Consider the following 17,493-nt stretch of genomic DNA (forward strand, 5'->3'; position numbering starts at 1 on the left):
GCCAGTAAAGAGGATCGTGGTTAGACAGAGCTCCCAGAATCTTAGATACTGGATACATTTTTTCACAACTACAGGGTAGGCCTATCAGACTGCATTTTTGCCTTCCTGATATTCAATTTCAATCCTTTTTAGCATTAAAGATGCTACAGTGCTGACTTGAAATAGGTATTTCTTCAGTTGTAGATGCAACATTCAGAGAAAAAAATCACCTGTCAGGACCCTGAAAGGAAAATCTAGAGTGACGCTCGTGTTGCAGGGTGCTCTTGCTCTTTAGTGGAGCTTCTCTCCACCTAAACTTGGGAACTACTCCGAGTTCTCTCTCCTTTTTTGCATAAGTAATGCTTGATTCAAATGCACGCGCTCAGCTTCAATTACCCCACATAAAACAAATTCTATTCTAGGGCGATAACCACATCCCTAAACTGCTGCACAGTAAATGCAACTAGCAACCCCTGGTCTCTTTCCTCCAAGCCCCAGAGGAGGTTCACTTCAGAACATGTGCTTTAGAAAACACAGAATGACTGCCGGACATTAGGTCCAAGATGGGAACTTTGAGTGCTCTTAACTGGAGGTAAAGTTTAGCGACCCCAGCTTTTTAGCTGTCCCTCGGTGTCAAATGGAGCACATCTCAGCACCTCCCGATTTTAAAGCTACCCCACAGGCCAAATTCAACCCGTTGTTGGGAATTACAGGTCAGCTAGTTATGTATGTGCCTTTGCTGACTGTGCAACACTTACACAATCCTCCAATAACAATAATAAAAAAAAAGTTGCGTAAGCCTGTGTTGATTGTGCAACACATGTATACAATGCTCCAAAAAATAATAATTTGCATGCTGCACCTCTTCTGTCTTTTATCTTCAGTTACAGATAAAACAACATAAAAATCTATTCTACCTTACTTAGCATCTGCCTTTAACATTGCCAAGCAGAAAGCGCTTATTCACAAACCAGGATCGTGATCCGCTTTGTGCTCACCTTAAAGAGATGGCGGTCCCCGGAACCTTCTCAACCCCTTGTGCACAGGCAGAATTTCAGTTCTTAACCTCGGCTTCTGCTTACCTCATCAAGAGTGTGAGCACTGGTTTCTCCGCAGCAGGGGGTAGGAGGTCTTCTGGTGCCAGCCGTCAAAGGAATCTCCTAGTGTGGCTTGCCAACTGTTGTGAGGTGAACGAAAACACTCCCAAGACGCAAATAACCATGCAGACTTTTCCTGGCAATCCAAAGACCTGATTTACTAACTGTCGCTACAGGGAGAAAAACACTGCAGACTGCACCCCAGCCCGGCACACTTTGCCTCTGTGGTTTTTCATAAATACCTGTTCACAGACTGGCCATTTTATACAATTTGACAAAATACTTTATTACACATTGTAAATACCAGTTAACTTGCTAGTTATAGCTTTAGAATGAAAAAAGCACTGGAAAACGTGACCCCCCCCATAACCCTGAATTCCTTAGTGAATACACTGCACATTCTTTAGTATACTTTTGACATTACTTCATTTCAGGATATTAGTTGACCCATAAATGTGTACATGCTTCGCTGTGGCTGTAATTGAAGTGTGTGCTGGCGGCATTGTGTGTCTCAGATCTCCATGAGCTCCGAATCTGGTCTTTTCCTTCCACCCATTGTTAAATCATACACCTGTGTGCCATGGGCTAATTCAATTAGGTACCTATTGGCTTATCAGGTTGCAGTCTGTTTGCAGAGTGTGCTGGGGGACTCGTGTGTTGATGCTGTAAATGCTTACGGGTCAGTTAGACATGAGTTGGCCTTTAACAGAAAACCTTTTATAACTCTTATTCCAGTATGTCCTAAACTGAGCCTTTCACCGTGCTCGTGTCGGTGAGAAGGTTAGGCCTAAACTGGTTTCTAACTACGAAAGGCTGTGTGGTTTCTGCTTGGGCTCGACGCATTATATTCATGTTTTATATTTGCTACAGTGCGTTTATTTCGTACAATTCTACTGAAGTGACAACTAGTGCACCGGCACTGTAATTAAAAAAAGACATGCTGTGATGGCAGCATGTTGGCTAAAGGAGTGTACAGAGAAACAAGAGTCTATCTTTGCTATTGACGGTATATTACCCAATAGTAGTGTTTTGAAACATATTTAAATCTATTACGTGATGTTGCACACAATACCAGCACAGAGAAAGGCAAATCTCTGCTGAAACACTTGATATAGTTAGGACCATGTTTCCATAAAAAAAGCGTTTTTTGACTTGCCTATTTCTTTGGCACCGTTAGCTGAATCTTCACGAAATTTCCAAAACAAGTGTGCACGTGAATCTTGTTGCACATGGGAAGTTTGGTAGTAATCCGTCAAGTGGGGGCAGATCAAAAGGGGTGGTCAAAAAATGTGCATATCCCATGTTAATTCCCATAGACAGACTATTGTAATACCTGTTGGCTAGATATATGACTGAACATGAAAAATGTGTTTCTATTGTGATCCCACCGAGTCGCAGTTTAGATGAAATTATAGAGAGCAATTCACTAGTCAATGAAAAATAGATGGTTACTAAGGAACTGCAACTCCCTTGTCACAGGAAGTTGTGGAAATGGGGCGAGAGGAAAACGTTCTTAATCATGTTGAAAACTGATGAAGGACTATTACGCTCTGTCCCAGAGCAAGGTCTCAGACGAACCGAAATGCTTTGGGAGCTTTACTTACCTTTGTATAATTGAAATGAAAAGAAATGTAACCTTCCCTGAGAGTGTGACTCATCATATGATGGGAGCAGCACTGTTTGAATCTTCATGAAATGTCCAAAATAAAAGTAGAATAGGAAACAGGAATGATGCTCTGATTGGCTGGCTGCAACCTGACCAAAAAGTTGTGGGCATCATTTTAGGTAACTGTACACGGTCCCCAGGGCTGAAAAATTAAGAGAAAAGTGGCATAAGGGGTAAGGGTGGGTGGAGGTACCAAGTCCCTCAGAGTGTCCATATATATATATATATATATATATATATATATATATATATATATATACATATATATATGAAAAAAACAAAGGTTAAAGTAACGTTTGGTGTGATTAAAAGATCTGTTTTCGTAAAAAAAAAAAAACGTAGAAATTCATTTTAAAAATCAAAGGTTAACATAACGTTCTAGTTAGGTGAAATTATCAGTCACAACATTAAAGTTTTGAACAAAAAAAATTCACCACTTATAGTTAGCAGAGCTAACAATAACGTACGCCCCACCATGCACTGCTTATGACCTTATATATTACATCACTGACGTATTCTATTACTTAATTTATGACATCAGTGATGCTATCTCAATGACAACTGTTGACATCACTGATGACATCATCCATTGAGTGTCTTAGTTTGTTTCATAGTTCATACATTGGCAGGTATCTAGCATATTACTACTTAACCTAATTTTCTACAGCATATCTCCAGGAAGTGGGTGTGTTTACAAAAAACGCATGTGCTCCTAATGGATCAAAGATGTGTAAAGGTATTGAACACATTATAAATCTTTGTATTGAAGAGTAACTGTGTGCAGGTGACAGCTGACGGTTTGTGTTCATTATAATCCACACAAGTTTTTATGGTACTGCAGAAAAAGTTTCCAGCAGGGCAAATATTATTTGTACTACATACAAAGTATTGTAAATCCTCTTGAATATTTAGACAGAATCGTCTCTGCATGTGTGTCTGTAAAGTTTTCACCACAGCATAGAGGCTCAAGATAGTATAATCTTTAGCACCTTCAGGCATTGCTTATTTTAAGCGGATAGTCTTTTTTTGTCAACTGTTGCTTTTAGTGTACACTGCTCTTAGTAGATACTTCTTAATACTCTGTAGTATCTTTTTCTTTAGAGTATTACTGTCTGGTACAGGGTAAACTCACTCCATAATGTTTACAATACCCACAACTCTACTGATATCAATTTTATTTCCCAATGTAGGTTTGGTAACTGTCAGGGGTTTGACTGTCAGGGGTTTGATACAGATAAAAGCTGTCCATAGTAAGGCATTCCTTTTGGAACAAACGTTCAGTGTTTTTAGGAACATGCCTTTCTCTGAACAGTTGTGTACAGATTAAATACCAAATTCAATGAGGGTTTCTCATATAGCAGTGGTTGATTGTAAATGTGAACTACTCTACCTTTTTTAAATTTTGGCCCATGGGTGGTACTTCCCGGGGCCTCTGGAGGCTTGGGGAGAGGGGCCATGCCTCCAGTATATATTAATGAATTTAAGTTCCAGAGGGCCTACGGAGGCTAGGGTTTGAGGGGCCACGTGGCTCCACTCCCTTTATAAAGTAATTTCAACTCTGAGGGTTGGACTCCCCGGGGCCTCTGTAGGCTCATGGAGGGGGGATGTGTGGCCACCCTCCCCATCCAAAAGGGTTTTGGCCCTGGGGGTGGGCTCCGCTGGAACTCTGCTCAGGTGGAGTAGGGGGAGCATGCAGCCCAAGCCCCCGCCCCCCCCCCCCCCCCCCCCCCCCCCACACTTTATGATCACTGCCCCGGGGCTGGGCTCCCCGGGGCATAAAGTTGTTAAATGTGGCCTGGCTGCTATTTGTTTTTTGTTTTTTTGGGGTCCGTGGGATCCCAGCATTTTTGGCATATTCTTTTTCCCTTTGGCTCCGGGGCCCTACCCTCCTCCCTTACACTATTTTATTTTCTTCAGGCCATCTCCTGTAATGGCTGCCAGCAACATTTTTCTCATGTGGTTGGCAGTCAGTCAAAGTGCATGCTTGTGCAGGAGTCTGAGTCGAACAGGAGTGAGATGGTCCAATGGAAATAAAGCTGCCTGGATCAATCAGAACTGGTGCTCCCACAAGATTCTCTCTAGACTCTTGCAGACCTAACCGTCCATTTATATAATTATTTTTCAACCTTAATTTCTTGAAAACTACTGAACGAGTTTACACAAAAAGCACAATTTGCGGAGCAAGATCTAGCTTCCCGCAAATTTGGTGTCCCTCTGTTCAGTAGTTTTTGCTGTAGCCCGTCTTGAAGAAGTCTATGGAAAATGCATGGGGATTTTGCATTTTGGGAGCCCCCCCCCCTTTTTTTTTTTTCTTTTTACAGCCCACTGCTTGATGGATAACCCAAAACTTTCCATGCACAAACTGGTAAAAAAAGAGGCACATTTTTGTAAGGTTTTGTGGAGATTTGTTAACGGTTGCAAAAATATTAGCAATACAAAAATTGCTTTCACTATGGAAAGTGATCCAACTATAGATAGTGACGACTGCCACTAGGCAATGTAAATATATATTGCTGCACTCCCAGAGGTACGAAATAGCAGATTCCATTTTTTCACAGAGTAATTTATCAAACACCACAACGCGTTTCAACATCATGTCTTCCTCAGGTGGTTTCCGTTTGAAGGCACAAATGATTCTCATTTGCCTGCCTTATACAGTCACAGGGGCATCCTGGGAGTTGTAGTTCAAAGTGATGCTCTCAGCGTCCTTATTTCACTGTGGCTTTTGCGTTCTGCTAATATCAAAAACACACACTATGAGAGGTCATAAAAGTCTCTGTATCATTTATGCTCAATCCTATTATAGGCATAATTTGATTAATAGAGACAACATTCACATAGAGTTACTTTCTTAACATAACATGTGTTCAAACATTTCAGTAAAGCGTTCAGGCACGTTGTTCAAAATAACACCTTCACAAGCACCTTAACTCTTAAAATTAAGATTTACTGCATTGCCTCAGGCCCTTTACCCTGAATCGATGTTCAGTCAGGGCTGCATCGGTGTTGTGGCACAATACTTGCAGGATGTCAACTCACCAAACCTCTTGATAAGGATGTCCCACTAGTTACAGGATGGCGCAAGGCGCATTTGAAGTTTCATATTTCTCCGTCTCTAAGCGTGTTGTACACAGGGAGGAAATTGGTATTTCCTCGCCACCTGTGTCCTTCCAAGATATATATATATATATGTTCGATGGCAGGTGTAGCTGCAGAGACACATGCTAAGCATATCCATTCCGACATCTAGTGCTGGGCTTGGAGTGTTAGAAGTTGTTTTTCTTCAAAGAAGTCTTTTCGGAGTCACGGGATCAAGTGACTCCTCCCTTCGGTACCATTGCGCATGGGCATCAACTCCATTGTTAGATTGTTTTCTTTCCACCGTCGGGTTCGTACATGTTTCCTCTCGCTCCGAGATTTTGATTTGGAAAACTTTAGAAAACCTTCCTTTTCATCGGTATTGTTTAGATCGCGTTCTCCATCTAGCATCGAACCGGTAGTACTGTCGGAAAATCACTCTGTTCGCCCTTTGGGGCGCGCGCACCCAACTTGAGCCTAATCGGGCTTACCGCATGGAGAGCCTGATGGATCGGACTCCATTCCGATTCTGCCCTCGGTGCTATGCGAAGTACCCCTATACAGACCAGCATTTGGTTTGCAACTTGTGCCTTTCTCCAGACCATCGGGAGGAAAACTGTGTGGCCTGTCGATTTTCGATTTTCAATAAAAAAATAGACTCTCAGAGATCGAAGAGCACGAAGACTTGAAATGGCGTCGAAAAGCAGTGAACATCTCAACTTCACCGAAGAAGAGCAGGCGCAGACAGCAGTCTCTATCCACAGACTCCGAACAGGAATCCGAAGACAACAGACCCATCACAGCTGGCCAGCATGTGAGTACGTCTGCCCCTGCACCCCCACACAAGAAACATCCTAAGGCCTTGGGTACACCACTGCCGGAAGGCCATGGTTCAGCTTGAAAAAAGACTGTCGGCGAGCAACCTTTTGGATCGGCTCCGAAAAAGGCCACTCCTCCGTCCACTTCGGAGTCGAGTAAAACTATAAAGGGCTCCATTTCGGACTCCAGCAGGAAACACCAAGTTTCGGAGTCGAAAATTTGAAAGGCAGCTTCGGAGCCGAGACCTTCCACAACATTTTCGGTACCGAAAAAAACAACAGACTTCGGAACCGAAAAATACATCATATACAGAGGAACAAGGACTTTCCAAGAAATTAAGAGAAAGCCATTAAACCTCTGAGGAAGAGTCAGACATTGAGCCCATTCTACAAGTTATGGATGAGAGACAATCTAGAATACACATCCATAAGGAGACAGGAAGGATTATTACAGCACCTCCTTTAAAAACAAAAGGAAAGCTGGTATTCCAAGAGGAACTGGACATTGCACAGCCACCAGCAAAGGTGCAAATGGAGAAGCCAGTACCTCCTCACTCTTCTCCTCCTCATTCTCCACAGCTATCTGTCTCTCCCCACTCCAGCCCTCATCCAATGCCTTGTCCAACACACTCTTTTTATTCGCAAAAAGACATAGTAGATCCATGGGACCTTTATGATCCTGATCCCATCCCAGATAATGACCCAGATACTTACCCATCCAAACCATCTCTACCTGAAGATACCACAGTATACAACCAGGTCATAGCCAGGGCTGCAGCTTATCATGGGGTAACAATGCACTCTGAACCATTAGAAGAAGATTTTTTATGTAATACTTTATCTTTAATGCATTCTAGGGACCTATGCCTCCCAGTGTTACCGGGCATGGTAAAACAAGCAGACCAAATTTTTAGTGAGCCTGTGAAATCTAGAATTATCACACCTGGAATAGAAAAGAAATATAAGCCTGCACCCTCTGACCCAGACTATATTATTAATCAGGTGCCTCCAGATTCAGTAGTGGTTAGTGCAACATGAAAGAGGGCAAATAGCCAGTCGTCAGGAGATGCACCCCCTCCTGATAAAGACAGCAGAAAATTTGACGCTGCAGGGAAAAGAGTTGCTTCCCAAGCAGCAAATCAATGGAGAATAGCTAATTTTCAGTCACTGCTACCCCGCTATGATAGAGCACATTGGGATGAAATGCAGGATATTATACAGCATCTCCCAAAAGAACACCAAAAGCAGGCTCAACAAGTAGTAGAGGAAGGGCAAGCCATTAGTAACAATCAAATAAGATTTGCCCTTGATCCTGCTGATACAGCTGCAAGGAGCGTTAACACAGCCATTACAATCAGAAAACATGCATGGCTACGCTCCTCTGGTTTTAAACCAGAAATTTATCAGGCTGTGTTACACATGCCTTTTCATAAAAAGCACCTCTTTGGCCCAGAAGTGAACACTACAATAGAGAAATTACTAAAAGACTCTTGATACAGCAAAAGTAATGGATGCTCTGTACACCACACCATATAGGGGGTCATTTAGTAAGCCTCAGTTTTGAGGAGGTTTTAGAGCACAATCCTCTGAGGCTTCTACCTCACAAACAAAGCAACCATATCAAACACAGTACCAGCGAGGTGGGAATAGAGGAACATACAGAGGTCAATACTCTAGAAATAGAGGTAAATTCCAAACCTTTAAACAGCCAGCTACACAACCAAAGCAGTGACTTCCTTCACTCCCTTCCACTCCACACATCTCCTGTGGGGGGAAGACTACAGCAGTTCCACTCTCATTGGCAAAATATCACCACAGACAATTGTGTATTATCAATTATCCGCAATGGCTATTAACTAGAATTGATAAACACCCCTCCAAATATTCCACCAAGATATCACAAATTATCCTCGGAACATACAGTTCTATTATAACAAGAGTTTCAATCACTACTACTCAAACAAGCAATAGAAGTAGTTCCACAGTCCCAACAAGGAACAGTGGTATACTCACTATACTTCCTAATTCCCCAAAAAGATGGCACCCTCAGACCAATATTAGACCTCAGGCCCCTCAATCTCTACATCTTGTCAGAACATTTTCACAAGGTAACTCTGCAAGATGTTATTCCACTGCTACAAAAACAGGATTTTATGACAGCTCTAGACCTAAAAGATGCGTATTTCCACATACCCATCCACCCAGCTCACAGAAAATATCTCAGGTTTGTCATAGCAGGAAAACACTACCAGTTCAAAGTGTTACCATTTGGCATAACAACAGCTTCAAGGGTGTTCACAAAGTGTCTAGCGGTAGCAGCAGCATACTTAAGAAGACAACACATGTCTTTCCATATCTAGACGATTGGCTAATAAAGTCAAACAATCGTACACAATGCCAAAAACATACACGTTACGTGATAGAAACTACACACCCTAGGATTTTCTATAAACTACCAAAAGTCACACCTTCAACCAGCACAAATACTACCATATTTAGGTGCTAGCCTAAATAATCAACTAGCTTTAGCGTATCCAAATACCCAAAGGATACAAGCTTTCCAAAATCTAATCCCACTCATACAGCCAAATCAACAATACACTGTAAGATTTATAATGAAGATTTTAAGAATGATGGCATCTTGCATAGCAATAGTCCCACATGCAAGATTAAACATGAGGCCCTTACAACAGTGCCTTGCACAACAATGGTCACAAGCACATGGTCAACTTCAAGATATAGGCCCTCATTCTGACCTTGGCGGGCGGCGGAGGCCGCCCGCCAAAGTCCCGCCGTCAGGTTACCGTTCCGCGGTCGAAAGACCGCGGCGGTAATTCTGACTTTCCCGCTGGGCTGGCGGGCGGTCGCCTTCAGACCGCCAGCCAGCCCAGCGGGAAAGAGGCTTCCACGATGAAGCTGGCTCGGAATCGAGCCGGCGGAGTGGAAGCTGTGCGACGGGTGCAGTTGCACCCGTCGCGTATTTCACTGTCTGCGCAGCAGACAGTGAAATACATGTAGGGGCCCTCTTACGGGGGCCCCCTGCAATGCCCATGCCAGTGGCATGGGCACTGCAGGGGCCCCCAGGGGCCCCGCGACCCCCCCTACCGCCATCTGGATCCCGGCGGTCCGACCTGGATGGCGGTAGGGGGGGGTCGGAATCCCCGCGGCGGTGCAGCAAGCTGCGCCGCCGTGGAGGATTCAATGGGGCGGCGGTACACTGGCGGGACCCCGCCAGTGGTGCCGGTCCGACCGCGGCTTTACCGCCGCGGTCGGAATCCCCATTGGAGCACCGCCGGCCTGTCGGCGGTGCTCCCTCGGTCCTCCGCCCTGGCGGTCTCAGAATGACCACCATAGTGTTGATGGACCGCCAAACGCATATGTCCCTTCAATGGTGGAATAGTAGCAGTTTAATGAAGGGGTGGTCGTTTCAAGATCCTGTGCCTTGGACCATAATTACAACAGATGCATCAATGACTGGTTGGGGAGCTCACCTAAACAATCACACCATTCAAGGGCAATGGAATGTCCAACAGAAACAGCTACATATAAACCACTTAGAATTGTTGGCTCTATTCCCTGCACTAAAAGCATTTCAACCTCTTCTCAAACAGAAGAATGTTCTCATAAAGACAGACATGACAACCATGTATTATCTCAACAAACAGGGAGGGACACATTCATCTCAACTGTCCCTTCTAGCCCAAACAATTTGGAAATGGGCAATTCACAATCAAATTCACCTAATAGCACAATACAATCCAGGCATAGACAATCAGTTGGCAGATGTCCTCAGCAGAAATCACCAACAAACACACGAATGGGAGATTCACCCCCAAGTACTTCAAAAGTACTTTCAAAAGTGGGGAACACCAAACAAAATGCCATAAATTCGCATCCAGACACCAACATCCCCTGTCCAGGGCAATGCTCTATGGATCAATTGGTCAGGGATGTTTGCTCATGCTTTTCCCCCTCTCCCACTGTTTCCATTTCTGGTCAACAAGTTGCGTCAAACGTCACTCAACGTGATACTCATAGCACCAACGTGGGCACGTCAGACTTGGCACAAGACACTACTAGACCTACCTGTAGTACCTCACTCCAAACTCCCAAACAGACCAGATTTGTTAACACAAAACAAAGGTCAAATAAGGCATCAACACCACAATGCTCTCAATCTAGCAATTTGGCTCCTGAAGTCATAGAATATGGATACTTAAATTTTCCATCTGAATGTATGGAAGTCATTAAACAAGCACGAAAACCCACTACTAGACAGTGCTACGCAAACAAGTGGAAGAGATTTGTCTACTACTGTCAATCTAGGACCATAGATCCACTTACAGCATCTATACAAGATATTGTATGTTATTTACTTCATTTACAGAAAATAAATTTAGCGTTTTCCTCCATAAAAAACACCTTATTTCAATATCTGCATACTTATAAACTGTTAAACATACTTCTTTATTCAGAGTTCCTGTTATCAAAGCCTTCATGGAGGGATGATAACGCATCATCCCACCCAGAACACCACCAGTTCCATCATGGAATTTAAATATTGTACTTACAATACTCATGGGACCACCTTTTGAACCCATGCACTCTTGCCAAATTCAATTTTTTACATGGAAGGTTGCCTTCCTTGTGGCTATTACTTCTTTAAGAAGAGTTCGTGAAATACAAGCATTCACTCTTGAGGAACCTTTTTTCCCAAGTACACAAACATAAGGTTGTACTAAGAACAAGTGCAAAATTTCTACCAAAAGTAGTATCTCCTTTTCATACCAATCAAACACTGGAATTGCCAGTCTTCTTTCCACAGCCAGATTCTGTGGCAGAAAGAGCTCTTCATACCCTAGATCTAAAAAGAGCTCTTACGTATTATATAGACAGAACTAAACAGTTTAGGAAAACAAAGCAACTTTATGTTGCTTTTCAACAACCACATACAGGCAATCCTATATCAAAACAAGGTTTAGAAAGATGAATTGTTAGATGTATACAAACATGTTATATCGAAGCAAAAAGACGACTTTTAATCACTTCTAATGCACATTCTACAAGAAAGAAAGGTGCAACAATGGCTTTTTTTTAGGAAACATACCAATGGTTGATATATGTAAAGCAGCTACATGGTCAACCCCTCCTACATTTACTAAACACTACTGTGTTGATGTTTTCTCACAACAACAAGCCACTGTAGGACAAGCTGTCTTAAAAACATTATTTCAAACAACTTCAACTCCTACAGACTAGCCACTGCTTTTTGGGGAGAAATAACTGCTTTGTATTCTATGCATAGCATGTGTATCAGCAGCTACACAACATTGAACGGAAAATGTCACTTACCCAGTGTACATCTGTTCATGGCATGTAGTGCTGCAGATTCACATGCACCCTCCCTCCTCCCCGGAAGACTGTAGTCGTTTAAGTTAACACATTTGTACATATGTATATACATTTACATTTGCATGGACATCTCTTTTTCTTTTATACACTGTATCACTCCTTTCTTCACCCTCTGCTGGAAAACAATCCAACAATGGAGTCGGTGCCCATGCGCAATGGAACCGAAGGGAGGAGTCACTCGATCTCGTGACTCCGAAAAGACTTCTTCAAAGAAAAACAACTTGTAACTCTCCGAGCCCAACACTAGATGTCGGAATGGATATGCATAGCATGTGAATCTGCAGCACTACATGCCACGAACAGATGTACACTGGGTAAGTGACATTTTCCATATATATACTCCAAAAAGTACTGGATTCCAAGCCTAAGAGCTCAGCAGTCGTGTCCAGTTCTGGAAGCCCCAACAATGCAATTATTTACATCCCTTTTTAAAGGGCAACACAGACACCACAGAATTGCAGTGAGCAGTTTATTAACCCAATATCTCCACACCAACATGTTTCGACCGTAGCCTTGATTAAGGCTACGGCCGAAACGCATTCATCCAGCAGGGAATTATTCCAATATCTGACTATCAATGAACATCATACGATGCAGAATTAAGGCTACAGCTAAGTAACCTTTTCTTCTCTAGCTTTTGTATCTTTTATAGATTCACATGCTCAAATCATCCCCATTGTTGAGCTGAGATGTCCCATCAACATCAGGGAATGATAGAAGAATAAGTAGAATCTGTCACGTGTAGGTTTGGGTAAAGTTAGTGGATTCTGATTTGTAGGTCTTATATTTCTGATTAAAGTGTAGCTGACAAAGGGAATTGGAAAAGTAACCTGGTGATAAATAATGGCATGTTTTTGGCAGAAAGACAGGCAGCTTGCTGGCGGTCAGTTGAGATGGGTGTGTGTTTAGGATGGTTGTGTATCGTTCTGATAGTACAGGTGACAATATTGACCAGTTGGAGGAAATAGTATTCTGGGAGAGAATATTAAACCTTTGCAATATACCAATTCCAGAGTACTGAGTTAATCAGGGGTTTGGCTATATGAAATGGAATGGCAGAGGATTTCATGTGACTGCCATCACCTTCTATTAAAAATCTCACAGTGATGCCAATGTTGTGTTCCTTGAGTGCTTTGTGCAGTTTGAGAGGCGACGTTCTAATGTTGGTGGATACACTCAGCAGTGAAAGTGATTGATGTTCATATACTTTATTTCACTATATATGTTGGGGCTTTCCATAAGGCACACTTAAGTCTGATTAGACAACTGGTTTAGTTCCTCAGTAGAAGAGAGGAAGAAGGTTAAAATAAAGAAAGCAGGAGAGTTGTAAGAACACAACTTATGGTTGCATCTTTGAAATCTGCAGCTCTGTTTTGAGATATTCACTGTTGCCATCTCTTTGAGTTCCTGGAACCTTCAAATTTCCCTAAGACCCTTAATACATGAATTTGTCGCAAGTAATATCCTGAGTTGACATATACATTTATGGGTCTCTTTTCTTAAAAGTAAGGAACCTAAGCAAACAATGTAAAGTTTGCCTGTGGTATGAAGTACAAGGTATAGCAGGCTGAATCAGCCTAAACCAAGCCCTCCAGATGATTCAAATTGCTATCCTAATTGGTAGATCTGTTGCAGGTTCTAGTACCCTGGGACAAAATAATTACCATTTTACAGTCAGAGCAACTAATTATTAATCGCCTCATGCAGCTCTGCTCACTCTTTTTACACTCATAGATATTTTGGGCAACGCCTACCTCTCTCTCTTCTTCAGATCGGGGCAACCAACCAAGATCTCCCAGCAGTCCCTGAACTCCTATGCCAGGGCGGTAAGTACCTCTCTTTGTACTAGAACATGTTAATTAGGACTTAAATTGCATAGTTAATCAAATGATAAAATCTGCAGTGCATCTCTAAGCTTTAAAAAAGATTATAGAATTTGTGCAAAATCTGATATCTCCAAGACCTTTTTGAATTGATAACATCATTTTGATCACAGTTTTATAAGGAGCATCTTTAGCTTTCTCTGTGCCCCACTTTTTAACAAATGTATGCACTGATGGATTTCCTCTACAAGAGACTTTTTAGAAGATGAAGAATAATTAGTAACCTGTGTAATTTAGGAAAGCAAGATGTTAAACGTGTATTTGTTTGTTCCACTGTTCAATGTACATGACTTGAAGATTTGTGCTGACTCTTTTAAAAAGAATGAGGACTTGTGGCCAGGCAAGGCAGCAGATCAGATGCGTGATTAGAGTGCTCCACTGCCCCAAGTAGTAATCTTACATAATTCTGCTTGATGGAATCCTGCATGGCTTGTAGTAGGATGTTAATAAACCTGCTTTGCTAGGAGCCTTCTCTGTAGGATATTACTGAAACCCTGCAAGGGCACTGGTGTTGTGGACACGCGTGTCGGCCTGCCTGGCGCCTGCCACTGGTAGTGAAGACTCCGACAGGCCTGAATCCTTTAATGCCTGTCTCGTGATGAAGATACACGCGTGCAGAGGAAGAAGGATCTACGGCGACCAGGGTGGCACTGGGCTTGACCCTATGGAGGACCCAGGAGTGAGGAGTAGCAGCTGGGGACTATAAAGGGCTGGGGCTGCTGCAGCAAGATGGGGCACTCAGTTGATCCCTGTCGTTCCTGGTGCTCATGCTGCTGCCCGCCTTGCTTCCACTGTCGGTGGGGAAGGCTATGCCAGGTCAGTTTCCCTGCATCCTGTCCTACGACGAGCATGTCCTGGTAGGGGAACCAACACTGTGGCTTGCAGCTGCACTGGACCATCAGCAGGGAAGTGCAGGCCCACAAATAAAAACAGTGGAGTCTGCTGCACGCCTGGGCCTGTCCTGGCAGTCCCAGTGCCAGGGCTGGAAAAGTGTGGCAGCTGGGGAGTGAGAACTCAACGTGGTGAACTGTGACATAGTGGAGTGCCTGAGTTTCCATGGGGGAAAACCTTTGCTCCGGCTTGGGTAGTGCTGGGTCCTGGGTGGAGAACAGTGAGGCACAGTGCCTCGTGGAACCCAAACGTCAGAGATAAGAGTGACGAATGGGCAACCTCCACATGTGTGGCAATGTGGATATACTAGGATGCTGCCATAATCTGCACGTGGAGCTGCAGAAAGGGCACAGTCAGTGTTGCACGATTTGCAAACTAAGTCACTTTATACAGGAGGTGGTGGGGCAGCTGCCTGGCAACTTTAGACTCTCAGGGATTGAAAGACCTTCCTCCTTCCTGCGCCTCACAGGAGCACTTGCTCCGGGCCCGAGAAGAACTGGCCTCCATTGAAGGGGTGACTCACCCTCTGCATGGGTAAAGAAAAGAGCTCCGGGAGACAGAAGGGCAATACCATTGTGCAGTGCACCGCCCTTCAGAGACCTACTTTACAAACTACTGTACTCATGGGGTCCAATGCAACAAAGCAGGAGGAAGAGCCATTTCATGCTGCAATACTTGAGGCTATGATTGGCACGCACACAACCTTGGAGGGAAAAATAGCTTTGGTCTCCATAGAAGTGGGCCTGCTTCACACACACCTACAGAAACTGGCTGGCAGACCACAAACGCGGAACACTCAATTACTGATCTGACTACAGAACTAAATATACTTATGGAACAAGTAACATGGCTGACAGTGGTACCTAAGGCACTGGAGAGCAGGGCAAAGGATGCAGAGGGCCAATCCTGCAGGAATAACCTACAATTCCTGGGCTTCATGGAACGAACAGAAGGTGGCTCTGCCAAATATTTTCTGGAGGACTGGGTAATAAATACACTAAAGCTAAAAGGATTATCCACCATGTTCGCTTTTGAGAGAGCCTACATGGCCTTAATGGGGGCACCACTGAGGGCAATGATAGCCAGAATATTTTCTTACAAGGACCATGACAGCATCCTGAGGGCTGACTTAGCAGCGGGAGGCAATCGTACAACTGCTATCTTCCCAGATTACACAGACAAGATACAGACTCAAAAGAAATCCTTTTTAGATGTTAAATAGAAACTTAAAGCCATGAATCTCTCATACATGCTGGTGTACTCTACCAGGCATAAAGTAATAGCCAATGGAAAGATCCACTCTTTTAGAAACAGGATGACATGTGACCTGGCTGGAACTGTGAACCGAGCCCCTAGGCCTGAGCAAGGGACGCTTGTAACGGTAGCAGCGGTGCCAAAGAAAGGTCCCACAGACTGAAGACACTGCAGGCGCAGCTTACACCAAGAGTGCTAGTCTGACAAGACAGCACATCGGAGAGAGAGCTGGAAGTAGCAGAGAGAAGGAGCAGACGACTGATGATGAATGTGAGATGGGAGAACAAAGAATGGATGGAGTAGATGAACACTAAATCAACTCACTGGTGGGGGAGGTCCTTTATCATAGCTGCTGCCGAATATGCCTGATGTCTGGGCCAAATGGGGGTTGGGGGGGGTCTAAGGGTATAGAGGTAAGAGGTGGATGAGACGCAACAACCCATTTTGAGAGCGGGAGCAGCTCCACTATGCAACTGTGGGACTTACCGAGACAATTACATAGGGATATATAGGGTAGTTGGAATGTGGCTCCTAGTTGTGTTTTGTACCTTTTGGACTCGAGATCTGCTGGGTACTGCCTTGCTCCTGTGCATATTTCATCAGTTAGTAAACACATGGGCTTGTGTAAGGCTTACTACTTTTTTTGTTTCTTCTGCATCATGGGAATGGGAGTGATAGGCTTAGTAAACATATTCTGACCTAACAGGATAGGTAAGCACAATGTTTTTTTTAATTATTTAGTGTTTACCTGGGGCGGGGATTGAGTGGAGGGGAGTTTTGTAGATGTAATATTGTTATGTGAAGTTAATGGAAATGAAAAAGAGAGGCAATTACATATTGATAACTGGTACTGGATGTGCGTGCTGCAAGTTGCCATGGTAGGGGACAAGATTCTCGCTCAGTAGAGAAAGCATGGGGAATGCCTCAGGAGACAATGTTCACACAAACATGGGACAAGGATACAATTTAGTCACTTGGAATATCAGAGGCCTTAGAGGATATATGAAGAGGCAAAGGGTGATGTCTTATCTGCGTAGACAGGGGATAAGCATAGCTTGTCTACAGGAAACACACTAAATTAATGAGGAAAATAATAATCTACAAAAGAAGTGGAGAGGTCAGTTATTCTCGGCTATGGACTCTGCCTATGCCCATGGGATGGCCATCTGGGTGGCTTCTGGAATACCATTCAAGCTGCATACTCTGAGGCGGACCCAGATGGCAGATATGTCTTAGTTCAGGGAACACTAGATGGGGCTCAAATCAGTATTTTAAATGTTTATGCCTTCACAACAACGACAAGGACTTCAACCTTCAAATGCAGAAATTGTTGACTGACTATATGGCAACCAGGATACTGGGGTTGGTGGCTTTAATTGTGTGTTGGATGGAAATCTAGATAGGTCACCTCCGAA

At 43.6% G+C, this 17,493-nt stretch overlaps 1 protein-coding gene across 1 annotated transcript in view; it reads left to right on the top strand.

Moving 5' to 3' along the window:
- Positions 1-17,493, top strand: part of TTC5 (tetratricopeptide repeat domain 5) — a 170,141-nt gene that overhangs the window by 61,281 nt on the left and 91,367 nt on the right. The window contains exon 5 of the mRNA XM_069244282.1: positions 13,785-13,876. Coding sequence (XP_069100383.1) covers positions 13,785-13,876 — 92 coding nt within the window. The remainder of the gene's footprint in view (positions 1-13,784; positions 13,877-17,493) is intronic.

This window comes from Pleurodeles waltl, chromosome 7 (assembly GCF_031143425.1).
Source record: "Pleurodeles waltl isolate 20211129_DDA chromosome 7, aPleWal1.hap1.20221129, whole genome shotgun sequence".
In the NCBI taxonomy this organism is placed as follows: Eukaryota; Metazoa; Chordata; class Amphibia; order Caudata; family Salamandridae; genus Pleurodeles; species Pleurodeles waltl.